The 27,766-nt window shown below is 38.7% G+C and overlaps 1 protein-coding gene across 2 annotated transcripts; it reads left to right on the top strand.

Annotated features, from left to right (window-relative positions):
* The first annotated feature begins 887 nt into the window (after positions 1-887).
* On the top strand, positions 888-25,883 carry ipcef1 (interaction protein for cytohesin exchange factors 1). 2 transcript variants are annotated; one of them, XM_017695724.2, is made up of 11 exons: positions 888-1,376; positions 1,574-1,657; positions 3,818-3,854; positions 10,519-10,688; positions 13,217-13,290; positions 15,676-15,747; positions 16,662-16,723; positions 18,083-18,180; positions 21,335-21,536; positions 23,817-23,998; positions 25,229-25,883. In XM_017695724.2, the coding sequence occupies exons 1-11, from the start codon at positions 1,299-1,301 to the stop codon at positions 25,451-25,453; spliced, it is 1,284 nt and encodes a 427-aa protein (XP_017551213.1). In that variant the 5' UTR covers positions 888-1,298; the 3' UTR covers positions 25,454-25,883. The 2 variants fall into 2 exon arrangements, with proteins under 2 accessions (XP_017551213.1, XP_017551215.1); XM_017695726.2 differs by lacking the exons at positions 888-1,376; positions 1,574-1,657 and adding an exon at positions 1,888-1,905 and having other exon boundaries at positions 25,229-25,880.
* The last annotated feature ends 1,883 nt before the right edge of the window (positions 25,884-27,766 follow it).

Genomic DNA, 27,766 nt, shown 5'->3' with positions numbered 1-27,766 from the left:
TGACATGTTTCTGCCAATTTTAGTGCATTCGAGTTTAATATACTGGACAAAAAAAACATAAAACAAAAAAACTAGCTATCATTTTTTTTAATAACAAACAAACAATAATTGTACATTAAATGTGCAGTAATGTGTTCTCCGGACAGGATGTGTGAACAGAATTTGATTGTGGGTGCCAACACTTTTGCATAAGACTGTATGTGCACCTCGTGAAACAACACATCTAACTGCGTACAATATTTTTTGTACACCTTTTGGATAAAATCTTTAAATCTATCTATAGATTTGACAAACACAAATACATATAGTCAGCTGCATAATTATTGGCACCCTCAGCAAAGAATGGCACAAGCTGTGTTACGAAAAAAGTCTTTGTAATGAATGTGCTGAATCTCTAACTAAGCGTATGAGAGAAATCTAATATGTATCTAATATGGAAGTGAGTTTCATCTCTTTTTTTAACAAAAGCATGTGTCAAAATAACTTAGACATTTTCTGAACAAAAGTTATTAAAGCATATTTGCATCTATTTATTGAATTGTTTTTCACTTGAGTGTTCCGGACCTCGAGCTCACTTATAGGCACCCCTGGTTAAAACGAGTTTTAAGAATGTGGTTAATTAGCTCAATCTCACACTAAAAATATGAGAGACTTTTAACATTTATTGCAGTACATTTGGTCCAAGGATACAAAAACCATCCTCAAAAAATATGATTTTTTTTTTTTTAATAAGGGTGGATATCCTTAAAAACATACTGTAGGTCTTGTTTCATTCCTTTAATGTTGTTTTCACAAAATGGACAGTTCTGTCACTTTTTAATTATTATTTTTAAATAGTTACTTGCTGCTGTAAGTAGCAAATCTGCATGTTTTAATCATTTGTGTAGTCATGAAGAAACAGCGACGCCTAGTGACTGAACAGGCGAAGCGCATTAAACCGTTCGGCTCACGTACTGAAGAAACCTGAATAAAAAGCCAGGAGCAAAACACTAACAACGTCTACAAACGAGTCTTATTATAGTCTTATTCTCCAGCTTCTTGTCTGAATTCTCACGTTCCACCTTAACTGATGCAGAAGTTACATTCGGGCGCCAGAATATAGGCTGCCCCATTAAATGCCGCGCCATTTAAGGTGGAACGGGAAAATTCCAAACTGAGCCTGGAGCATGAGGGGCTGAGTCCAGGCTCGTAATCTATAACCCGGTGCTGCGTAATCAGTTATGCTGCTGATTAGGTCAGTATTTGTCCTTTGACCCAGACGCTGGAGGACAGGAGTAAGTGTGTTTGTGTCCCTCAGGATGTCCACCACCAAAGTGTTTTTGAGAGCTATTTCATACACGTCTTGGAAGCTACACGTTTTCCAGTGCTGGTTGCAGGTAATTTCAACCATTAGATCCTTGACAACCCAGTTTTCTCGTGTAGTTTCTCTCGAACTGTATCTGTTATTGCTAGTTGGCATTTTTGCTCAGGAAGGATCACCAAACAGTCCAATGAGGCCTACAGAGGAGACCCTCACGTCCCTGTGTTGACGTATATCACTGCTTTAAGGTTTTTCTCCACCTCTCCTTTGCAGAATGTACTTTCTCCTTTTGCTTCTCCATTTATGACCAACATGGAGCAGTCTGTAAGTCATCACACTGCAAAAAAGAATGTCTTGGTAAGTGTAAACATCTCAAATGTAGAAATATTAGAAGATTACTGCTTGCCTTTAAAAGGCTTTCGTCTGCTAGTCGGGCAGTTTCCCTTCCTCTTCTCTGGGTTTGTAGGGGTTTGGTGGTGTGGTATGCAGATGTCGTCCTGGAATAGATGGTTAAAAAGTGATAGTTTGGTGGGATCAGTATTCGTTCATTTACACCCCCACCCTCTTTCACCACTACCACTGTATGGTTGATCAGCTAACACATGGTAAGTTTCCTTCTTGAGCTCATACTCCACCAATTAGGGTTTTGCGAGATGCATGACTAATTTATGACCTACTTGCCTCAAACTAAAACAGACTTTCTTAAGTTGTGAGTGTTTTTGGACATTTTATGTGTGTTATCTATTAAAACTGGACAAATGTAGGCTACACAGCGAGGGCAAATAAGGTGGTTAAGGGCACTGGGTGGGCATGTAAACGTCTGGGCCTCAGCCCAGTTCTCTGCAGGGCTGTTTTGCCCTACACCCAGATTTTTTTTTTAATTCACCTATAAAATGTGGATCTTCTGACTTTATAGAGTGTGAAGATCTATACATCAACATCGCTTACAGCACTTCAAAATCCCTCTTTGGTGTGTAATATAAAAAAAATGTAAAAACATGCCAAACCACAGTTTACTACAGAAAATAAAAAAAGTCAACAGAGATGTTTTCCCATAATGCCTTTTTTTAACGTCCTCCACACATTTCCTCTCTCCACATCTACCAGCTGTTCTACGTGTCTCCTTTCTAGTGTCCTAACAGACAGTATATCTATATATTTTACACATTTATTGATGCATTAAAAGGCTAAGTGGTCAGTCAGTAAAACTGTTCATAAGACCAAACTAAAAACCTATTTTCAATGTAAAAAACACGACAAATCAATCCACGTGGGTACGTTTGTGAGTGGCATCCTGAGCCAGAGGCGTTATAAAAGACTTTGTTGAAGCCCAGAATGGAGAATTTTAGGCTGATTTTTCGTCTCGTCATATCCCGATTCTTCTAATTTTCCCCATTCCATCTTAAACAGTGCAGCAGTTGCATTCTGGTCTTTTAGGCACCATTTAACTGGAACAGGAATCAAATGAGAAGAATCAAATGAGAAGATGACTTCAGCTTCATAAAAAGTCATCCATTAAGAGACATTTTACAAGAAACTATTCTGCTTCTGTGGAAATGTTTCCTGCTGGAGCTGCGAGAAAAGTGGCTATAGTCTGCATTTATGTTTATATTATATTTTTAGCCTATACTAGAACATTAGCATGCACTGAGACATATATACAGCCGAGATGGTGAAGTGGACGTAAAATGATGTGGCAATTTTTGTTGAAAAGGACAAAATTGCCTTCTTAACATTTGGGTTGCCGACCCCTGTTCTAGAGCACTGGGCTGTGAAGCAGTGCAACGGCATTCTCTGGAGTGATGGAGCTCCATCCAGTACCTTTGGGATTGTGATCCAGAACTAATCGTCCAAAATCAGTACCTGACCTCACTAATGCTCTTGTGGCTGAATGCAATCAAATTCTCAAGCAATGTTCCAACATCTAGTGTAAAGCCTTCCAAAAGAGTAGGCAGCAAAGGAGGACAAAGTCCCCATTAATACCCTTGATTTCAGAGGAAATGTTGGATGAACAGGTGTCTGCAAACCTTTGGACATGCTTTGCATGCTGTAAACACTAATGGCCTGAGTTTTGGCCATTTTCGTAGCAGTATGTCATAAGGCCGGGCACAGTTTGAGGAGAGCATGTGATGGTGGCCATTACTTCCAATACTTGTTAGCTGAATTAGAATAATAATCCGGTACAAAACTAAAGAAGAAACCATCTGACGCCAAGCATATCTACATATCTACATTTCACTAAAAGGAACAGGGAGATTTATGAATTAAAATTTTTGTCAAAGTATCACTTTAAGGGTTTGCAGTGGCAGCAGCCTCAACTTTGTGGTACGTGTGTGTGTGTGTGTGTGTGTGAGAACTTGTGGGAGGGGAAGTGTGTGAGTGTCTGGTGTGTGTGTGTGCGCTCCAGAGCTGCACTCGGTGTCATTGCTCTTGTGAATGTGAGTTGTGTGGGCTGATGGCTGAGTTGCTCTGTTTTAAAGCTCGATCGTCTTTTCTCTCCTCTCGCCTCAACTCAAGGTTCCTCTGCAAGACTTCTCCAGTGCGAGGTGTCGAGGTAAGTGCATCATACCCAACCCAGATGGACATGCCTGCACACAGTGTGGATGTTAGGGCCGCACAATATTCTAAATATATTGCTACATATAGAGATCCTGATATGCCTTACAGCCTGACCGGTGGCCACATTCCTAGAAGTGTGTTTATTGTACATGAAATGTATTTACATTTCACAATCAGGTGTTGTGCGGAAAAAGAAAATAATAAAAATGCTATGTTAAAAGGGCCCACATTCTTTTTCTTGTATATTATTGTTTTTTCCAAAGCGCTCATAAAACGTTTGTGGGTTTATGCAGAAAAAAAAACTAGTGATACATGATAATATCTGCAGATATTTCCGTTTAAAAAATATATCGGCATTGGACTGTTTCGATTTGACTGATATTACAAACCAACATTTGATGATGTATTTATTGTGCTCTGCAAGAGCCGAATGTTTTACTGCTTTTGTAAACTTCCACAAGCAAGTGATGTATTTCTATGTAATCCTAATCCAAGAGAATTTAGTCCCAATTTCTACATTTTATTAATGATTTTATATATCAGAATTTGCCTGCAGCTTCCATATCGGCACATCTTTTTTCCCTTTAAACAAGCTGGCTTTGTTATTGTGCCTTTGATACAGATGTATGCACAGTGCTGTGAAAGACTTTGCTCCCCAATTGCCCCTATATTTGCATAGTCGCACTTAAATGGATTTAGGTCCTCATACAAGATGTAATATAAGACTGAGAGAACACAAAGAAACACAAAACGTGGTCTTTAAATGATAATGTCATTTATTGAAGGAAGAGAGATTTTTAACAGCTTTTTTTCTAAATTGCTTTAATTCAGCCACATTGGAAAGATTTTTAAGGTCTTGCCACAGCATCTAAATGGGTTCAAACCAGTGCTTTGACTAGAGCGCTTCAAGCCCTTAATTCCATTTCTTTTGAGCCATTCAGAGCTGGACTTGCGTAGCCCAATTGTGTTTGCGCATCATGGATTAATGATCAGACATTCTCCTGCATCATTTTCCAGTAGAGAGCAGAGTTTACGTTTCTGTCAGTTATGGCAAGTTGTCCAGGCCCTGAAGCAGCAAAGAATCCGCACACCATCACACTGCCACCACCATGTTTCACTGTTGGTATGATGTTCTTATTGTGAAGTGCTGTGTCAGCTTTACGCAACGGGACTACAGTCTTCCTACTGTCTTTCAATGCATTAGTGCTTAGAACATTTTTCCAAAAAGCTTGCTGGTCATCAAGGAGGAATATGAGACAAGCGTGTTCCTCTTGGTTATCAGTGGTTATCACCTTGCAGTGGTGGAATCATGTCTGAAGTAGGTGAGATCCTCAGTTTTTCCTGGAGTTTTCACTGTGCTTTTGAAAGAATTTTGGTAGTCTGGCCACTTCTGGGAATGTGCCCCGCTTACTGTGGTCCTTAGAAATTGCTTTGTGACCACTTTCACATTGATATACTTCAACTTTCAACTGTATCACTTCCTGAATTTCTATTTCTGTTTTTGCTGCTGGTTGAGAGCTTTAAGCCTACTTCACATAGCTGGAAAGCTTCTATTTAAGTGCTATTTAGATTCAACAGGGCTGAATCAGGCCTGAGTGAATCTAGTTTATCAATTTACTTTTTCCCACAGGGTCAGTTGGTGTTGGATAACTCTCTTTTTTTTTATCATTAAATGAAAAAATGATAAAATGGTATTTTGTGGTTCTCATGAAATACTTTGTTTTATATTCACTTGTGTTTGCAGACCTGAAACCATTAAGTGTGACAAAGATGCATACATTTGCTGTATTCAATTACATCATTAAGAAAGCTCCGTTGCCATTTTAGGAAGCAAGCTGTCACTCTGATTGTGCTCTGATGGAGCTCGTCTTCCATTGCAGCAGCTAAAACCCTGCAGGTGGTTGGAGACCAAGCTAGATAGACCAGAATGTCAACAAAAAAGATTCCAATGTATGTAGTCGCTGGAAATGCTATGGAGAATAGATAAGCCAATCTTATAATCTGTATAATCTGAACACGTCTTGAGGGGGGAGTTCAGTGCATGAGATTTTAGCAAAACTGAGAAAAGTGGCTACCAAAGCTCTTCAATAAACATGCACACAGGGGTTTTCCAAGATCAAGACTGGCAGCCTGTGCTCAAAACAACATTTCTGCATTTCCCATTTTAGCTATACTGAAAATGGAAAATGGGAAGTGTTTTTTTTTTGTGATTTATATGTTTCACTTTCAACAAACGACTACGAATTGAATTTAGCTTCTTATTTGAAAGTTTTAGTACACCTACATGGTACTGAAGTTACACTGAAGTGCCTTGTGTCATGTTTCAAAGTTTCATGTCCTAACAAACAGTTTCTGGACCTCATTTGGAAAGTTGAATAGTTGTTTTTGTTATTGATGTTGGATATTTGTGAATGTATGAAAGGGGAAATGTAGAAGGCTGTGGCACTAGGAATGTTGCTCTCAGCACAGGTTCTCAGCCCTAATGTTGGAAACCCCCCGTCCTACAAGTTACTGTTTTTTTTTTTTTTTTTTTTTTTTTTTTTTTTGTAACACACCCACTTCAGCTTGTTAATTATCTGTTCACAGAGATAATTAAGTGGCAGAGAGATCTTAACTCTTGGATAGTCTTATAAACTGGGCCCTGATTCGTTGAATCAGGTATGTTTAATGTAGCATAACCTTAAAATGTGTACTAGAATTGGTACCTATTGATTTCCATTATATTAAAGGGGAAGTCTACTGTTTGTTAGAAATTTCTGCATAATTAAAGGGGGGCAGTTGTGGGCTGGAGGTTAGGGATCCAGCCTCATGACCGGAAGGTGGCCGGTTTGATCCCCAGAGCCGACAGCACATGACTGAGGTGTCCTTGAGCAAGACACCTAACCCCCAACTGCTCCCTGGGCGCTGCGGATTGGGCTGCCCACCGCTCTGGCCAAGTGTGCTCACTGCCCCCTACTGTGGGTGTGCTCACTAGTGTGTATGTGGTGTTTCACTTCACGGATGGGTTAAATGCGGAATTGAAATTTCCCCGTTGTGGGACTAATAAGGGTCACTTAATCTTAATCTTAAATTGTGAAGATGCAAGCAAAGTCATTCAGACTGGTTTGGTGTGAAGTGCTCTGGTCTAGTGAAACTCAGAGTTGTTTACAGTGGCGGTGATTGGAATCTGATCTGATGAGCTTAGTGCGTCTAACAGCTCCTTTACAGAAAGCATTACATGACATAGTTATAAATACTGCCTGACACCTGAGACAATAATTTTGAGTTTACTAGTCCCACAAGAAACACATTCTTCAGATATTCCGTAATTTTACAATCATCACCGTTACATATAAAAACTCGTGTAGGTTCACTTGTGGTTTTGGATAATAAATAAAATACCTGTATTTGTGCTGTAAACATTGTAACCCCTGGTTCCTATCACTACCACTATAAATTTGAGTCAGCAAGTTTTGAGGAACTACAATGAACTATTTCATTGTACTATTTCATCAGACCACTTTGAATGACTTTTTACAACTTAACAACTGAATCAAGCAGGAACTTTGAAAAATTGGTGAAATTTTCCTTTAGGAATAAACTGATATGGGCGTTTCGGACTGCGGATGATATTGAATATTTTTATGTAGATGTCTGCTGATGCTGATACATAAACACTTAAAAATGTTGAGGTTAGGATCAAATCTATGTAGATTAGCATTACAAATATAAGATGTATTTCTATAGGGTTACAAATACAGTAAAATGAATAAAATGCTTTTATTTTTGCACAGAAACCCAGCATCACCTAAACATTCTGCTCCGTCTGAGTTCAACAGATGCCTCCGTGTCAGTTTGAAATATCTGCCAAAGCTTAACATCTGTTTGTTACAGATTTTTTAATTATTATTAATTATAATTTTGGGTCCAGTCTTATCTAATATCTACATAAATGATATTGCTACCTCTGCTTCAACCTCAGACTGCAAAATTCACCTTTATGCAGATGACACGATTTTATATTGCTTAGCTGATTCTATTCATGCTGCAACAAGAAAATTACAGAGCTCATTTAATGCGCTGCAGGTGGCGTTATATAAGCACAGACTAGTTTTAAATGCCACGAAAACTAAGTTCATGCTGTTTTCCAGATCTTTTAAAACTGATTTTAGTACTATAAATATTACTATCCTGGCAGGATCCACTATTGAGAGAGTCACAGAATATAAATACCTTGGCATATGGCTGGACGATAAACCACACATAAATAAACTAGTCAGTAAATGCCGACAGAAGCTGGGTTATTTTTATAGACATAAGTCCTGTTTCCCCATGCACACCAGAAAAAGACTAGTTGAAGCAACTTTGCTATCAGTGCTGGACTATGGTGACGATATCTATAAATATGCTCCCTCCAGCTCTCTCAAATTACTGGACCTAGTGTATCACTCTGCCCTGAGGTTCATCACTGGAGATTCGTACAGAACTCACTACTGTGAGCTGTATGCGAAAGTTGGGTGGCCCTCTTTAACGGTACGAAGAGAAACACATTGGTTGATTTTTATTTATAAGACACTCTCTGGTCATTTGCCAGAATACATCACTTCATTGATGAATACAAATAGTAATTATCAGACTCGCTCTAGTAATTGGATCAGCTGCCAGGTACCAAGAGTTTTTACTGAACTGGGAAAATCTGCTTTTAGTCACAGCACCAGCTGGAATTCACTACAGGACACACTAAAACTCGGCTCACTGGCGTCACTCAGTCATTTTAAACTTTTAATATCAAACCACCTACAGACAGCCTGCACCTGTTTTACCTAATCATATTTATTCGTAACTTTTATTTTTGTGTTAGTTCTCCTTAGTTCTTTATCTCTTTTTATTTATTTATTCATTTCCTCTCATTTTATTTTTAATAGTTTTTTTAATCATTATTTTTTCATATTTGTGATATTATATTATTACCTTACTAGTTTCTTATCTACTTTTGATCTTAATTTCTTATCATTTAAATCTCAAGTTCTATGTTTATCTACTTTTATCTTTTATTCACTGTTATTTTAAATTTTCTTTTCATTTAAAATGATTAAATGTAGTTATTATTTTCTTTGTCATGCCAATCCCTGTTTTTGTAAATGCTCGGCTACATTGAAAATGAGGGTTGCCCTCAATGTACTTCTGAGTCATATTAAAGGTTGATTGATTTGATTGATTATCTGCTAATACAAATAAAATTTTGATTCTGATCATATATCCCTAATATTAAAAAAAACTCACTGGTTAGTCAGTAATTGTGCATTAGCTTTAATAAAATTATTGTTATTGAAACTGTGCTGGCCTGGTTGCACCATTTGACTATTACAGGTCTCGCCACCTAACTTTTCAGACTAATTTCAAATTAAACAGGTACCTACCTAGATATCTGTAAAAACCTTTGTTTTTGAACATGATTTTATACTTAAAAGTTTGCAAATAAATAAACAATTATAATAATGACACATTTTCATGTTTTTTTTCTGAGCTCACACCACCTTACACAGTAAAACTTCACAGTAAAACTTCACAGTAAAACTTCACAGTAAAACTTCACAGTAAAAGCCATTCTAACCCCAATTTAAAATGACTCATGATACAATGCCAAGGGCTACTGACCTTGGCATTGCACTATGAAGATCACTTTGGGTCTATTTTATAATGCAGTACCCTGGCTCCTCTTTCGTAAAAGCATGTCAAAATAAAAGTTGTTTTTGGTTGTGCCGCCTGATATTTAGGTTAGTAAGACTACGCAGACAAAAGTTTTTCAGAGAGTTGAGCACTTTTAAAGTTGCCATATTTTATTTTAAAGTTTTCAACCATAAAATCACACTTTACTTTTGTATTTAAAAAATTATTAATTTATTTAACTAAATTGCCTTATTTCATAGTGTACTTAACATATGGCTGACTGGTTACAGCACCTGATTAAAATGAATTTTCAATGGATGCACTAAAAATTGTTTGATGCTAAAGAGATTTCTGAATAATTTGATATGTCATGCATTTATTAAATACTTTTTGGGAAAATAATGGATCATGTATACATTCAGTGTCCTCTGTGATTTGTAGTCTCTCACCCTCATTAATAGAGCTTGTGGATTTTTGTTGGTGGAGGATCTCAAGGGAACTTTTTTTAGTTGATTTTATACATAGTTCGCTGGTGACCCCTGTCCCTTGCAGTCCTGAAGTTAAGATTAAGTGACCCTTATTAGTCCAACGATGGGGAAATTTCACCTCCGTGAAATTTAACCCATTCGTGAAGTGAAGCACCACATACACTCTAGTGAATGTACACACACTAGGGAGCAGTGAGCACACTTGCCCGGAATCCGCAGCACCCAGGGAGCAGTTGGGGTTAGGTGTCTTGCTCAAGGACACCTCAGTCATGTGCTGTCGGCTCGAACCAGCGACCTTCCGGTCACGAGCCTGGTTTCCTAACCTCCAGCCCATGATTGCCCCAAGTTGCTGAAGGAATCGCTTTAAAAGTAATTTAAAAGCTGTATTTGAATGGGAGGGCTACATCATTCTATCAGAGCAACATGCAGCCCACCTCAGCTGGGCTTCAGTCTGCGCTACTACAAGTGGGTCAAAGTAGGAAAATGTGTTAACAGCATTGTTGTGATGTTTGTGTCCTGTAGGGAATGTTGCGATGAGTCGGAGGAGGGTGTCGGTGAAGGATCTTGGCCAGGCAGACTCTCAGGGCTGGCTGTACAAAAAGAGAGAAAGCAGAACGTTCCTGGGGCACAAATGGAAAAAATACTGGTTTGTGCTGAAGGGAGGCTCCCTGTACTGGTACACGACCGAATCAGTAAGTCTTCGGTCTGTTTCCAGTCACTAAAGTTGTCACAGCTCTACGGCATTAGTCCAGTTTGCTCTGATGAAGACCACTTCCTACACACTTAATCTGTTTTTAAGGGTTCTTTAGTAAAGAAAACACGAGCATTCAAAGAACCCTTTGAATGATTCAAGGGTTCTTTGCATGGTGAAGGGGTTCTCCAGATTGATGGAGAATGTGTTGTATATGGTTCTATATAGCACCTAAAAAGGTTCTTCTGTTGTAACAAGTCTGACATTGTAACAGTAGAAGGACCCTTTTAAAAAGATAGTCTATATAGAACCATCTACAACACATTATTTTTCAATCTAAAGAACCATTTCACAATGTAAAGAACCCTTTAATTATTCAAGGGCTTATTTGAATGTTCATGGTTTTCTATATAGAACCTTTTCTTTCCTAAACTACCTTTTGAAGACCCCGATCATTTATAAGTATGTAGATTCACAGGTGAAGATAACTTGAGCCTTAACCCAAACAGTGATTAGAGATTTCTCTGAACTCACACTGATGATTTAATGCATACAATGAGATCTAAACTTTCACCATAATTCCACAGGGTTCCCACACATCCTGGAAAGTCTGTACACTTAGAGACTAGTTTTCCAATCATAGTAAACACCTGGAAAATGGTAACATTTCTGAATTGTCCTGGAAAATGTTTCTATTCATATTTGTTTTGAAAGGTGTTTAATTGAATCACCAATTTTCACCAATATAAACATTTATTAAATCAAAGTTTATTTATTTCATCAGAGGAATCGTGACATAGCTGGAATTCTGCAGATTTGGGAATGTGGTTTAAACAGTGTCAGAGTGCTCTTATAGTATTTCAGTATAGTCCTTGAACTCTGAACTAGTGTAATCGATACAATGATGAAGAGAAATGGAACTTTTTACATAGAAATTGACGAGGTGGAGTGAAATAGAGTAACTCTGTGGTTAATGTCTTATATTTTAGTAATAATTAGTGATAGAAGAGGAATGTTTTTAAAGTGTCTGCCTGTCAGTCATTCAGTAGGAGGTCGTAAAAGACAAAATCCACTGAATTCTCAACTATTCGGATCATTTCACTCATTGAGATGTAAACAGAGTGAATCAGTGTGGTTTGATATGAAATGATTAATTACAGAGGAACCTCCTAATTCTGATTTCTTTACAGTGGTGATGATAGGAACCAGGGGTTGATTACAGCCATTTTATATATTATACAGAACCACCAGTGAACCTTCACGTCTTCTGAGTTTTGTAATGTAATGTCGATGATGGCAAAATAGTGAAAAATCTGAAAAATATGTTTTCTTTGGGGACTCTTTTGCCTTGCGACACCTTGCACATGCCTCTCCACAATTAATAGATATTTAAAAGTACATTTTAGTGCAAATGCTTTTTGCAGAAGTATTGTGGAACAATGTCTCAGGCATCAGGTATTCATAAGCATTCCATGTCATAACTTTCTGTGAGGGAGCTTTTAGAGGCATGAAACTCTTCAGATGTCTGGTTCCTATGACCACCACTGTAAATAGTCCTGAATTCTCTGGAACTGCTCTGAATGACTTTGTTTACATCTTAATGATTTAATCATAGAAAAATGTAGAATTATCAGTGGAATTAAGGGTTGCCTTTAATGTTAAGGATGTGAGCAGATGCAATGCCTCCTGATATGACCTTCATTGAGAGAGAGAGAGAGAGAGAGAGTTGTCTCGTGTGGAAGTGATGGAGAATGTCCTGGAAAAGTCCTGGATAATGTTTTTTTTTATAGTTGTGATGAGGGGGAACTCTGTTTGATTTGATGGCACAGTTTTTACAAAATCTGAATGTACAAACGATAAACAGCCAAGGATTTTATTGAGGCCAAAATATGAAAATTGAAGCACTGAAACACAAGTTGGAGTGCATTATTGTGAAATAAGATCACAGCTGTGATTTGGCTCTAGACCAGCGCGACTTTGGTGTTGTTCATGGTAATGTGTAAAAGAGTATTTAATTGCTTTTATATAGCAGTTTTGCGCTGTAAATAAAAAATTAAAAACAACAATATTGAAAATCATTTCAATAATTTTAACACAGCCATTGTTAGCAACCAAGGGGTCAATGGAATGATATAGGTACAGTGAAATGCCATGAAACTAATTGCATTGTGTGGTTGGAACTAACTATTCTGTATATTGTATATATTATTTATTTATTTATTTATTTATTCATTCATTCATTCATTCATATATTCATATACATTGTAATGAGTTAAGTTTCAAACTGATGCCGTTTTACACCTGTAATGGTGAGTTTAATGGACAGTGTAAAGCAAGCACAGTGGGTAATTAGCATAACAAAACCATCCCAGCCTGTTCATCAGCAGTGATTAATCAGGTTGTTAACTACAGATTAGATTGACTGAATTTACAAGAAGACCAATCAGGGTGCATTTATAAAGTGGTGCCTAGATGCTGCAAAGTTTCAGACATCCACTGCGAGTCTGTTTCTCCTACATCTCCTTCTAGGCTGACAAAGCAGAAGGCTTCATCAGTCTCAGAGACTTCATTCTGGAGCAGGCACACGAGTGCCGGAGGAAGTTGTAAGTGTGTTTTTTTTTGTTTTGTTTTGTTTTTCCTTGTATTATCTTATACATGGATCAGGCATAACACTATGACCACCTCCTTGTTTCTATGCTCATTGTCCATTTTATCAGTTCCCCTTACTTTAAAGGTGCAGTTTGTAGTTCTACAATTACAAACTGTAGTCCACCTCTTTCTCTGCTTACTTTGTTAGCCCCCGTGTTGCGCTCGTCTGAGTGGATCCGGCACAAACTCCAGCAGCACTGCTGTGTCTGAGCCACATGTACCAGCACAACACACACTAACACACCACCACCATGTCAGTGTTACTGCAGTGCTGAGAATGATCTGCCACCCAAATAGTACCTGCTCTGTGAGGGTCTTTGGGGGTCCTGAGCACTGAAGAACAGGGTACAAGGGGGCTATGTAGAGAAACAGATGGACTATAGTCTGTAATCGTAAAACTACACAGTGCTCCTATATAGTAAGTGGAGCTGATAAACTGGACAATGTGCATAGAAACAAGGTGGTCATAATGTTATGTCTGATTGGTGTACTAGATACAGTGACATAGGAAACCATGTATCAACTTCCTATGCACCAACATAGACTATCTATATATTGCCATGTAGTCTGTGCTTTACTAATATATACTATCTGTGCTTTAGTAGTGTAGTCTATTTGTGATTTACCAGTATAAACTGTCAGTGCTTTAGTAGTGGTCTGTATGTGCTTTACATTATAGACTGTCAGTGCTTTAATAGTGTAGTCTATTTGTGATTTACCAGTATAAACTGTCAGTGCTTTAGTAGTGGTCTGTATGTGCTTTACATTATAGACTGTCAGTGCTTTAATAGTGTAGTCTATTTGTGATTTACCAGTATAAACTGTCAGTGCTTTAGTAGTGGTCTGTATGTGCTTTACATTATAGACTGTCAGTGCTTTAATAGTGTAGTCTATTTGTGATTTACCAGTATAAACTGTCAGTGCTTTAGTAGTGGTCTGTATGTGCTTTACAGTATAGACTGTCAGTGCTTTAGTAGTGTAGTCTGTTTGTGATTTACCAGTATAAACTGTCAGTGTTTTTAGTAGTGGTCTGTATGTGCTTTACAGTATAGACTGTCAGTGCTTTAGTAGTGTAGTCTGTTTGTAATATACCAGTATAAACTGTCAGTGCTTTAGTAGTGGTCTGTGTGTGATTTACCAGTATAAACTGTCAGTGCTTTAGGAGTGGTCTGTATGTGCTTTACAGTATAGACTGTCAGTGCTTTAGTAGTGTAGTCTGTTTATGATTTACCAGTATAGACTGTCTATGCTTTAGTAGTGTAGTCTGTTTGTGATTTACCAGTATAAACTGTCAGTGCTTTAGTAGTGGTCTGTATGTGCTTTACAGTATAGACTGTCAGTGCTTTAGTAGTGTAGTCTGTTTGTGATTTACCAGTATAGACTGTCTGTGCTTTAGTAGTGTAGTGTAGTATAAATTGTGCTTTAGTAGTGTAGTTTGTATGTGCTTTACCAGTATAGATTGTCTGTGCTTTAGCAGTGTAGTCTGTACATGCTTTATCAACATGGACTCTCTCTGTATTATGTGTGTAATCTTGCTGTGCTGTGCTTTACCAGTACAGACTGTCTGTGCTTTACTAGCATATATAATATGTGCTTACTAGTATAGACTGTGTTTTAGCACTATAATCTGTGTGCATTGCTAGTGTAATCTATGTATACTTTACCAATATATTCTATATACACTTTACCAGTGTAATCCATCTATCTGTACTTTACTAGAATAAACATTCTGTACTTTACCAATGTAGTCTATATGCATTTTACCAGTACAGCCTAAATGAACTTATCCAGGGTACGTTTCATGTGCAGTGTCCATGAGCTTTACCAGTATAGTCTGTATGTTTTTTTTTTTTTTTGTTTGTTTTTTTTTACCAGTATAATCTCTATGTCCTTTACCAGTGTGAACTTTATTAGCATGTGCCGTTGTAACTGACAACAGCTAATATTAGAAATGGCCATATTGCTAAAGTCTTAATGTGATGCTCAGGCAGTTTTAAGTGTTTGAACATTGTGCGTGGCCGAGGTCGCTGTCCCTCATGTAAATACAGAGCCTAACAGACATGCGATCTCAGCGTGGTTAAGCATCTGCTCTAATAGCATGCTGCCACCCCCTCCCCCAGTCACAGGAAATGGTCTGGTACACACATATTCTTAACTACAGTGCTCACACACACTTCCTTTGCAGACAGAGCTGCCCTACTCTGATGCATTTGTATATTTATACCAAACATGCTAAAGTGGTGGGCACCAATAAAAATCTATTCATTGAATTCTATCAATATAAGTCCTGTTAAGTAAAAACTGACCTTGTACACATTTTTGTTCTGTGTTTTTTCCAGTGCAATAAAGGCCAGCCACCCGCAGGTTGTGACACTCTTCTTTGCAGCCGAGAACACGAAAGACATGCACAAGTGAGTGTGAAAAAAAGCAGAAATGGGAAGTGGTCTTGAATCTCCTCTCTCTCTCTCTCTCTCTCTCGCTCGCTCGCTCGCGCTCTCTCGCGCGCACGCTCTCTCGCTCGCTCTCTCGCTCTCTAAAAGACTATCTGTCTTTGTGGTCACCCACAGACATGCTTTTGGTTGATAGGCCATGAAAAGCACCATAGCCATGAGGTTGACTGATCACAGCATTAGAACTTATATTTATCAGAAATGATGAATAAGCTTGAGCTGCTGAGGATGAGGGAGTTGCACAGACTCTGGTTACCAGCCTTGCGTAGGTGTGATTTTACATTTTGGCCAGAGGTGAGGATGCTTCTCTGGTTGACTCAGTAGTGTGTGCATGTGCCCTTTAACATCTTTTTTTTTTTTAAATGTACCTAATTTTGAGGGGAATTTCAGAAATTTTGCACAGTTCAGTCAGTGAGAGGTAAACAGTCATTCAGAGTGTTTTGGTGCGAAATGGTTCATTGCAGAGAAACTTACAGACACAGACTTCTTTAGAGTGGTGGTGATGGGATCCAAGGATAACAAATTTAACTGTTTTATTTGCTACTCAAAACCTCCAGTAAGACCTGCACATCTTCTGAGTTTTTATATGCAATGTTGATGATGGTAAGGGTTTTAAAAGGCTTTTAGGCCAAAACCTTAGAACCTTCATGAAACAATGCATTTCAGGCAATGTATTTATAACTGCTTCATGCAGCTTTCTGAGAGGGAGATTTTAGAGACATTAAAATCTTCAGAAACCTGGTTTTTATCATCGCCACTGAAAACAATTCCAACTTGGCTTCTCTAAAATAGAACTTTCATGTCAAACCACTTTGAATCACCTGACCATGTTTACATTAAAGCTCCCCTTTAAATGTTTTCTTTTTTCAAACCAGGTGGTTGAATAAGCTAGTTGCAGCTTCCAAAAAGCAGGAGCTAACAGAAACTGCTAGTGAAGGTATTGACACTCACCATCCTACACACACACACACACACACACACACACACACACACACACACACACACACACAGTGCCTTATATGCAGTTGTGTGCAAATGTTTGAGCCCCCATGGTCAAACGATGTGTTGATTTCCTAAGGGAAAATAAGTGACACATCCTTTAAAGATAACACACTTCTATAAATTGTAATGGATGATTATTATTTATTTGCCACACTTAACATATTGCGGGGCTTTGGAGTTAAACCTGGTAAACACAGCCAAAAAAAGTAGTGCAGTAAATAACTAGGAAAAAAGTTATACAACTGTATGCAAAAATGTTAACACCTCTGGTTAAATTAAAATGTTCTCTTCTCTTAGCAGAAATGGAATATAATACAGAAAACCTTGTTTTCATTATTGTATGATCATCTATGACTATAACTCAATGTGTTTGTTAGCGTATAATGAGCCTTTCATATCTCCATAGGGAGCAGGTTGTTTTTCAACAGAGGTGACCATGTTATACCACCATGTTTCTACAGTACCACAGTACAGATAAACTAAACAGTGGCTCTAGGGTTCCTTTTGCATTTTTACAGTGAAGCAGCATGCGTTTTATAGCTCTGTTGCACACTGTTGGAAGAAGTAGAAAGAAGAAGACTCGGTCATTGCTGCATGTTTTCTCTAACAAATCTGCACTGTGAGAAATTCAGACAAATGGAGGATTATGCTTATTATTTTGCACAAGAAAAAGTGATGGAGGGTGAATCTTCATTGTCAAAGGAGCAAAAACATGAAGTAAAAGATCATTGGGACAGACGACAGCAGAAGACCTGACCGCCGCTGCAGGTTATACTGCACGCTTGGAAAGGGAAGGGGTGAGGGACTGGGGATTCAATTGGTTGCAATTGGCAACCTTACCACTAGATGCCACGAAATCTTACACACTGCAGCTTTAACACATCATCTACAGAGAAAAGACTGAAATATGACATTTTTCTGCAAATTATAATGCACAGTTTCTACTTATTTGAGATTTACTTTACTTACTAAAAAAATCAAATATAAAATGTGCCAAATATTTTGCTCAGGCTGTGTTGTATTTCCTGCCAGCATGTTAAATTGACCAAAGGAACAGTAATTGTACATCAAAATGTATATCAAAGTAAGTCGTCTGTAGTCGACCTGTTAACTTACCTGTTAACACTTAATTCATCCGGGGATATTCAAACTTTTGCATACTTATTTATAACCTGGCCCGCTGTACTGACTTCATGGGTAAACCAAAGTAGGCCACAGTTAGCTTGTGCTCTTTTATGTGGTCAGAGCATTTAGTTCAGATGTCACCACTGTGTGTGTATGTGTGTTTGCTTAGAGTGCTATAGTGAAGCCAGTGATGATGACGATGAGGAAGAAGAAACAGCAGAAACCTGTGGCCAGCATACTGAGCAGCTCATGACCAGCTCTATCAATGTGAGTAGCATGTGTCACACAGTTCTTTATGCAATCTAACTTCGTTCAGTGGGGTCAGTATCTTGTTCCTTCTATTTAAATTTGGTCACCCATAATGTGTTATGCGTTCACCGGCATTCTGTTGTTTTCTAACTCCAGACAAACACATCCAAATTATTCTCTGTAGTAACCAGTTGTTATTTCTTTAAGTACAACTATAGGTGCTACACAAAACTGAAAGAAACACATCTCCAGTTGTGGGCACGTCTTCGCACTGCGCAATTTGCTTAGTTTGCACTCTTTTGTAGTTCTTAGCTCTGTTTTGATGGCTGATCAGTTTGAGGGGGCGTTCAGACAACACCTTTTTAGACGCGTGCTGTGCCACGTCACATGGTTTAAAAGAAGTAGAACTTACTACCTCTGTACCTCAAATTGCTCTGTACTCCCTACGTGGGGGAATTAAGACTCCACGCAGATGGTACAGAATATAGCTAATAAATGGGCTTTTGGAATTCAGCCATGTGTGTACAATTCCATACTGTGTGTTTGGGTGAAGAAGGCTGAATTACATAACTTACATGGTGCACTATATAGGAAAGAGGATGGAAACGTTTGAGATTCATGGTTGCTAAATTGCCTTTAAAGTTTCCAGCCAAAAAAAATAAAACCAGCCAAAATGCTGTCTAAAAATTACGCAACAAAAAAACAACCGAAGGTCTTTGTAACTATAATGCAAAATAACACAGCACAGCATTTAACGAACAGGGCACCAATCATTGGCGTCTGGTGAAGACGATGTAAAAGAGCTTTGTTTTTCATTTTGTCATGTTTTCTACACATTTACATTTACAGCATTTAGCAGACGCTCTTATCCAGAGCGACTTACAAGAAGTGCTCCGTCTATCTAGAGAAAGTATCTTAGCTGGTTACCAGTGGGTTAGAGAGAAAGACAGTCCTGAGCTCAGATACTGCTAGAAACAAGTCACTGTAGATACAGAGAGAGAAGGAACAGAGTTGAGCACAGAACTCCGTGTCATACAATGCAATACAGTAAACTACAATACACAGTGCAATACAATAAAATATAATATATAAGTACACATCACTGTTACAGTAATGTCATTACTGTGTGCATGCATTTCATGTTTTTTCCACTGTAGTGATCACTTTTCTGTCTGGCATGAATTCTTCTCTGTAATTTAGTGAGCAGAAGCTACTCCTGAAGCGAATGATTTTGCATGAAATAGTTCAATAATATAATACATGTTCATTTTCACATGAGAAAGTAAAAAAACCCAAAAAGTTAATGAAATGACCACCGAATACACGGATGGGTGACTGTGCATCCTTCTCCTTTTTAACAGGCCATGGTTGCTTAACAACAGTAACATACTGTAAAGTGACTACATTTACTGATGGGATAATTGTTTATCTTAATTACTATTAATAATAGCTTAAATTATTTAGCTAAAATGTGTGTATTTTATCATACCTTTTGTTTACCATTTTCTAAAATCAATTAACCATCTAACGCTGTGCATTACAGGGATTTTACCAAGTGTAAGGGGGTTTTATTTCACTTTGAGTCATGCATAATAAACCTAACCTGTGATTATCACTGTAAGGCACAGTCTCAAGTGACTTATTGCTTTATTGCAAATAATGTTGTTTAAAAACAGCCAAAACTTGCTTTTCCTTTATAACTTGAACGTATGGTTTAAAACCACAAAACATGTTTCACAAGATAGAGAATTGCTTCTCAGTGCGCATTGCTTCATAAACAGCAATGACAAGGAGGCTTGAAAAGGCAGTGTCTGAGTTCCCCTTAGACTTTACATGTTCATCTAATTTTTTATAGGTAGCACTCTGGATGGTGTGTGACTGTGGTGTCTGTGCTAATGCCTCTAAATTATTGGTGAACTGGTGATGACTTGTGCAGTGATGTGTATATGCAAAAGTTTGGGTGCCCCTGATCAAATGTCATTGTGTTGATTTTCTAAATGAAAATAAAGTTTCACATCCTCTACAGGGAACACACTTCTGCAGATCTCCATGCACAGCTACTGTTTATTTGCTGAATTTAATATGGTGGGGAAAAAGCCACAAAATATGGTCTGTGCAAAATGTTAATGCTATGGTATGGCATAATGCTGTGCATACCATAGTTAAAGGCCCAAGTCAACAGAAATTGTGCCATATTTAAGTGCGTTGTGGTGTGTTTTCTCTGTAGGGGACGTGTTAAAACTTGGAAAAATCAACAAAACATGTCATTTGACCAAGGGTGTTCAGTCTTTTACTAACATTTAAAAGTTTGTAATCACAGGTAATTGTTAGAAAGCTGTGAAATATCATCCATCCATCCATTCTCTAAGCCGCTTCTCCATCAGGGTCGCGGGGGGGTGCTGGACCCTATCCCAGCAGTCTTCGGGCGTAAGGCAGGATACACCCTGGACAGGTCGCCAGTCCATCGCAGGGCAGACAGACAGACAGACACAGACAGTCACTCACACACACTAGGGGCAATTTAGCACGTCCAATCGACCTGACTGCATGTCTTTGGACTGTGGGAGGAAACCAGAGAACCCGGAGGAAACCCACGCAGACACAACAATAAATATTTATTATTTATTTATTTTAAATGTTTGTTTTTTTTAACAACTTTCAATTCAACTCTGTAGAGATTCTACAAATTCGGTGGTAGACACCACCTCTGTTCAGTTGTAGATGCCACCTCCACAACCTCTGTTTGGTTGTAGAGTCCCTGTCTATACACTTGTAGAGTTCACCTCTATTTGTTTAGAGGAGTCCATCTCTGTTTAAATCAAAAGTTGTCATAAAATTAATGTTAAAATTAATGTTGTTGTGTTTTTTTTTTACAAACAACTTCAACAAATACAGTACATTATAATATACTGTTGATTCATAAATACTGTCATGTTGCCATAATCTCAAACTTTTGACTTAAGTATCCACAGCTACCTTCTGTTGTTTAGTTTAGACTATTTAAATCTGTACTTTTAGAGTTGTTATATACTTGTTATATGTAAGTTGTTATGTAAAATAAAATGATATATACGTATATTTATATTATAATATTCCAAAATACATGTAATTCAATTGCTGCCTTCAGAATGATGATGTTTTTTAAACCTTGTTGTGCGGGTCTGTTCTGCAGGGTTGTCTCCCTCCTCCACGCTCCTGCTCATCTCCATGCGCGGCAATGCTCCCCCTGGTGTCTCCCGTCTGTGACAGTACAGAGTGCATGAGTTCAGACACAGAGTCATGGCTGGAGCTCAGCTCTGACTCCCAGACCCTTCAGGTGTCCATCAGCGAAGGAAACGCCCCAGGCCGCCTGCAGGATTACCATGGCGATGAACGTGAGTGACCACCCAAAACACATTATTCATCCTGAGATACCGCTTCTGCGTGGCGTGAGCGACTAAGCAGCGTTTGTCCCATAGAGCAGTGCAGTAGGGCTGGGTATTGTGGCAGGTCCAGGGGAATTCACATCCACAGGAGTGCGGGCCTCTATTCTGAATAACAAGATTCTGTTATAGGCACAGGTCTAAGGAAAATGTTGCTAGATGTCTGCTTAATGTGGGGCCATAAACTTGCACACCTGGTGTTTAAAGGGCATTCTGGCCCATCACTAGAGTTTTAATATTTTATTTGTTGTCTCATGCAGTATTCTGTAGCATAGCATTGCATCCCTTACACTCATCAGTTTGACAGTATTCCCGATTTTATGTTATTTTCACGCTTGCATTCATCAGTGTTCACGTACTATAATACCCAGCATGCCGTATGCCATATACAACTCTTGGAAATCCCTGTGATGTCAATCAAGTCCTGACTGCTACCCTAGCCGCCGAGTTATAGTCAAACTGAAGTATTCCCGGATGTCAGCAACTTTGCCAATGTAGCTTTTTGTTGTCGTCCTTATCTGACAAGTTATTTCTGTTGTTTGAGGAATCCAACCTGGTTTCAATAAGGTATTAGGCCTTATAGCACAAACATTAGCTCTTCGGCTGATTTCTGTTCGCCGGTTGGTTAACAACAATATTCTCAGAATAGGCGCAAAAATCACCCACAAAGCAAACATTCCTCCCACCAACAGAATACATCGTCAGAAGGAGGTCTGTGAACCAGAAAATCTCACTTATAGATACCACTACAGCGCCACTGTAGGATAGAAGTGAGCGTGTTTACAATAGAGGATCTAGCAGTGATTAGATTTTTTTCATTTTGGCTGGTGTAACAAGCAAATAAAGTGCATAGAAATGCCAGCAGTACACAGACAGGAAGTTAATAAGAGCATATCGACATTCTCAGTAAAGGTTCTTGAAGTGGTAGTTTGAGGGAGGTGAGGTGACCGCCACATTTATCTGATTAGATTGAGCAAAATGGCATGGGAAAGAGCTGTCATGGTGATGCACTGCAGTGGTTTCTTTGAGTCAGAAGAGGAAAAGGGGGGATGCACAGTGTAAAGAGAAAGCGTGAGAATTCTGTCAGTGATGACGCTTGTGCTGTTTTTAGTGTTCTTATGCCATTTTTACTCTGTTCCAATCAGTAAACACATACAAAATCCTTTCACAAAATCCATCCATCCATCCATCCATCCATTTTCTTAGCCGCTTCTCCGTCAGGGTCGCGCTGGAGCCTATCCCAGCAGTCTTCGGGCGAAAGGCAGGATACACCCTGGACAGGTCGCCAGTCCATTGCAGGGCAGACAGACAGACAGACACAGACAGTCACTCACACCTAGGGACAATTTAGCACACCCAATTTAGCACACCCAACTGACTGCATGTCTTTGGACTGTGGGAGGAAACCCACGCAGACACGGGGAGAACATGCAAACTCCACACAGAGGGGACCTCGGTCACCCGGCCGGGGAATCGAACCCAGGCCCTCCTTGCTGTGAGGCGACAGCGCTACCCACCACGCCACCGTGCCGCCCTTTCACAAAATCCTTACACAAAACTGTACTCGCTTCCCAACTTACTTAAGTGCCCTTAGTTGTAAGGGTTCAAAGTCAAAGGCTGCGTTTAGGAACTTTTGCTACTGCTCCTGTCCTCCCCCTCCCTGCTTACTGCTCCCTTCCTACCCCAGAAGAAGGTGGATGAATCAAGGAGAGGAAACGAGCTGGAGGAATAGAGAGAACAAGCAGAAACTGGGGACAGTTGATTCTTTTAGCGTCATTAAATTTAATAATCATTACTGATGAGCCAACCCTGCCTTCCACCCAATGGCAGCTGGGAGTAGGCTCCAGCACCCCCCGCGACCCTGAGGGAGAAGCGGCTAGGAAGGTGTGTGTGTGTGTGTGTGTGTGTGTGTGTGTGTGTGTGTGTGTTAGGCCCAAACTTTATCCTAAACCATCATAAAACAGTGTCTCAGGTATTAGGCCGTTTATTCATAGCCAAAAAGTGTATTAGTTTTAAATGCTTTTCGTAACAATATGCGTGGTTCCTATCATCACCACTGCGAACAATTCTGACTCTGTAAGTAAGTAAAGATGGAGCATTTCACATCAAACCACTCTGAATGACTTCATTTATATCAACCATTTATTCAGGAATTTTGAAAAATTTGTGGAATTCCATTTTAAGCTTACTGTGCTTAAAAGAGATCATCCAATTGTTGTGTTATTCCATCAGGGCCTCCATCTGATGAGCTAGAGATGTTGTATCTTGACCTCAAACATGCCAACCTGACGCCATGCGGGAAGTTGCAGCCTTTGTCCAAGAGGGATTACAGGTCCTCCTTTGTCAGACGCTGCAAAAATGACGCAATCAATGAGAAATTACACCTGGTCCGAACACTCAACAGCACTTTAAAGGTAGGACTGGAGAATCCACCTGGTTTTAAAGGGACCAGATCATGATTTTCATTTTTTTTTTTTTTATTGGAGGATGCAAACATTGTTTCAAGTTTAAAAGCACCATTTTTACTCTTTACAGTTTATATATGGAAACTAAGCTGCAGCAGAAGAATCATGAATTTTGTGATGTCACAACCATGAACACATTTACATATAATTATCCATTAAGCCTGCAGCAGCTTCGCTGTGACAGTTGACTTTGAAATGGTGCAGCAGCTAGTCTGTTATCAGTCAGTTATCGGAGTGGAAGATGATTAAATGGTGTGCAAGGAAGCAAATTCAGTCTTGCTGGGGATCCAAACATCTGAAAGGAGCAGCTTAAAGTTAAAGTAGTTGGGAGTCCCATGCCTTCAAAGAAGGGGAAGTGATTTATTTATCACCCTCCATTGATATTAACCTCAAAGTCAGCTATTCACCAGCTTCTGGTTCAAATTTTTACATTCCACCTTAAATAGTACAGCAGTTACATTCTGGCACTTCGGTTGTCAGTACAGACTAAGATAATGGTTATCATGATTTTTTTTAATGGAGAAAATATTCATATTTGTGGGTTTCATTGTGTAGCCATCTTGCTGTTTTTTTCTTTTTTCCTTATAACTCCTGTTTGGAGTGAGCCTCTGAAAAACCTGTTTGGAGGGCCCTGTAGCCCTAACACTTCGCCCTACCCCTTTATCTCAACAAAAACTGTGACACCAAGCCCCTAGATGTGAATGCACACAATGGAGGGCTAAGGGCTAAGAGGTAGGAGCAATGGGGTGAAATGGGATTGAGGTTCAAAGTTTCGAGAAGTCATCTGAGGCGGACAGCAGGTGGCAGTATTGAGATTCATTGGATTCTGAAAAAAGCTTCACCAGAGTTTGTGTTCAGTTCATAGTCCAAAAAAAAAAACATATGAAACATATATATTCATATTCATTTATGTGGCCGGTGTAAAAGATTAGTTTTTTCCAGTATGTTAAACTCAGTAAATAAAAAGAACATATGCACTGAAACTTGTTGATGCCATGTTTAAGTTTGTTTTCTGTAGATTGTGTTTTTATTAACATTTAGAAAATGGAAAACGTCATTTGACTAGGGGTGTTCAAACCTTTACCTACGACTGTAATTCCATACACTCACAAAGTGTTAGAAAGCAAGCAAGTCAGTAGGTTATGTATAAGTCTAAGCTGTCTATATGTTGTGTTCCAGGCCAAAGAAGCTGACCTGCTGGCCATAGAGCAGGTTCTTGCTGATTCAGCGTTGGACAGCAATAAGTACCGACAGTGGAAGAGTGCTAATGTGCTTCTGCTGGAGGAGATCAGCAAGAAGGTTCAACCAGTGGAGGAAACCCCCCAAACCCCCCAGCCCAAAGAGCCTGTTCAGAGTCAACCACAGTGCTCCACTTCAGCTATTTCCGCAGAGACCAGCGTGTGAGCACACACATGTTCTGGATGGTGACCTGGTTTGGAGGATGGTAGCTATATTTTGGACAGCGGCCTTTACCACGTGCCCCACTTTACATTTGAACTCAGTTGTTTCACCTCCTGCTTACAGATTAGTTGTGTTCTTTTGAAAGGGCATTTGAGCAGATCTGTTCCTGACCGTCATTGTTATTTACTGAGTTATCTCATCTTGGACTTGTCAAGTGACCTGCTTGGTTTGAGGCAGACAGCAGATGGTAGTATTGAGATTCTCTGGATGCCTCATCAGAAATGGTTCAAACTTAAAATGTACTTAGAAGTACAATACAAGTTTTTTTTAAAGGGTAACTCCACTATTTTTACAAAAATTCTGCCTAATTCAAAGGGGTTTGATGTAAAATGGTTTTATTGTAGGGAAACTTGCTGATTTCTTTACAGTGGTGGTAATGGGAACCAGGGGACACAATGTCTACAACACACACGCAGCCGTTTTATTTACTGTCCAAAACGACCAGTGAACCTACACATGTCTTCTGAGCTTTTATATGTAATGTTGATGGTAAAATAGTGGTAAATCAAAAAAAAAGGTTTTCTTAGGGGACTATTTTGCCTCAGACCACCCTGTATATACCTGACATGAAAGGATTTTAATTAGTATATTTGTAACCATTACATGTAATAACTCTCTGTCAGGGAGCTTTTAGACGTCTGGTTCTCATCATCACCATTGTGAATAGTTTTGACTCTTACGTTTCTCTGGAACGGAGCATTTCACACCAAGCCACTCTGACTTTGTTTACATCTTAACCACTTAATGAGGCTGAAATTTAGAAAAAAAATTATGCAACTGCCCTTTTAAAAGTTATATTTTAAGTTACCTTACAGAAGCTCGAGAGCAGAAGTATTCAGCGTATTTAATCATGAAAGCCTTAATTTAAGTCGTCTTAGATTTGTCAAGTGTCTTCAAGGGGAAACACTTGCATCTATCACTAAAAGTTAGTTTCAGGAAAACACTTCGCTCCCTCCGTTCAGTCATGACACCTCGTCACTTTCGTTCACCTCTGGTTCTTACTTTCTGTCATGTCAAGAAGTTGTTTTCAGGTGTGGACATTTGCATGCTTTGTATTTTAAAATCAAACTCCTGGTTGTTCCATTCAGAAGAACAGATGTAGACCTTTGCACAGTAAACTCTCTCCATCAGACAGTTCAGAACAACTTTTAGAACCGTTTGAAATGTATACAGATAGATGGAATTCTCTTTTAAGAAATAACTGGAAGTAAAATTTCATTTTTCTGTTTGTATTTTAGATAAATGTGTATTTACAACTGTAAATAAATACCTGAAGTATTTTAATTGTTGCATGATGTCTGGATGATTTGACTGGATTTATAAAAGCATTTTTTTTAATATGCCTATTATGTTGTGAAGTAAATACTGTACTGGTGATTTTTATTTTTATTTTTTTTTTAAATCCAAATGTAACTTAGCTGTGATTTGTTTTCAATGGTTTGTACATAATTGAATCATTCACTCATTCAGAGTGGAAATGCATACCAACATTATGGAAAAACATTCCAACTCAATTTGCTCAACCACCAGTGAACCTACACATGTCTGAATTGTATATGTAGTGATGATGGCATTAGAGTGGTTAAAAAAAGTTATTGTTTATGTCAAAGCCTCCTCAGACCTACTGTAAAACAGTATTTCAGACATCAGCGTACTTGTTCATGTCATAACCTTTTGTGAGGGAGCTTTTAAAGTCATATTAAACTCTTCAGACGTCTGGTTCCTATCACCACCTCTGTGAACAATTCTGACTCGGTACGTTTCTCTAGAAACACAGCAATTTCACGCCAGGCCACTCTGAATGACTTGGTGTATTAAGGTAGTTTATTTATGCACATTTCATATAGAAAGGCAATTTAAACTGTTTCACATCACTGACTCTCTAACCCATCCTTAGGTCCCCCTTCTAGGTGGTACACATTTCTTTGCTTCGACCCAGCTTGCAATGTTTTATATAATGAATATGATGAATATTTATATAATAAAAATAAAAAAGGAACATTAGTAGGAAATTAGAGCAACAAAAATCATGTTTCCAAGAGGTTACTAGAAGTAAAACTTAATGTAATGTGTATATATTGATGCGCTGTTTATGTGGGAAAGCAAAATCTGATGTAGTCTCACTGGGGATGCTTTTTTTTTTTTTAAATGTAAATGGAAGAATACAACATCAATAGATTGCAAGATATAAACAAGCTGTCTGATGGTTGAGGCATTTATTTGCTAGCTACATTAGCCTCATAGCTCCAGTGCAAA

The sequence above is a fragment of the Pygocentrus nattereri genome, chromosome 4 (genome assembly GCF_015220715.1).
Source record: "Pygocentrus nattereri isolate fPygNat1 chromosome 4, fPygNat1.pri, whole genome shotgun sequence".
In the NCBI taxonomy this organism is placed as follows: domain Eukaryota; kingdom Metazoa; phylum Chordata; class Actinopteri; order Characiformes; family Serrasalmidae; genus Pygocentrus; species Pygocentrus nattereri.
The sequence above is the reverse complement of the archived record's forward strand: the minus strand, read 5'-3'. Positions and strand labels throughout refer to the sequence as shown.

What these genes read in the sequence shown, in the direction of transcription:
- ipcef1 (XM_017695724.2), top strand. Translation starts at nt 1,299, where the DNA reads ATGTCCACCACCAAAGTGTTTTTGAGAGCTATTTCATACACGTCTTGG. An exon ending in CTCCAGTGCGAGGTGTCGAG is followed by an intron (nt 3,855 to 10,518) that starts GTAAGTGCATCA and finishes TGTGTCCTGTAG; the next exon opens with GGAATGTTGCGATGAGTCGG. An exon ending in ACTGGTACACGACCGAATCA is followed by an intron (nt 10,689 to 13,216) that starts GTAAGTCTTCGG and finishes ATCTCCTTCTAG; the next exon opens with GCTGACAAAGCAGAAGGCTT.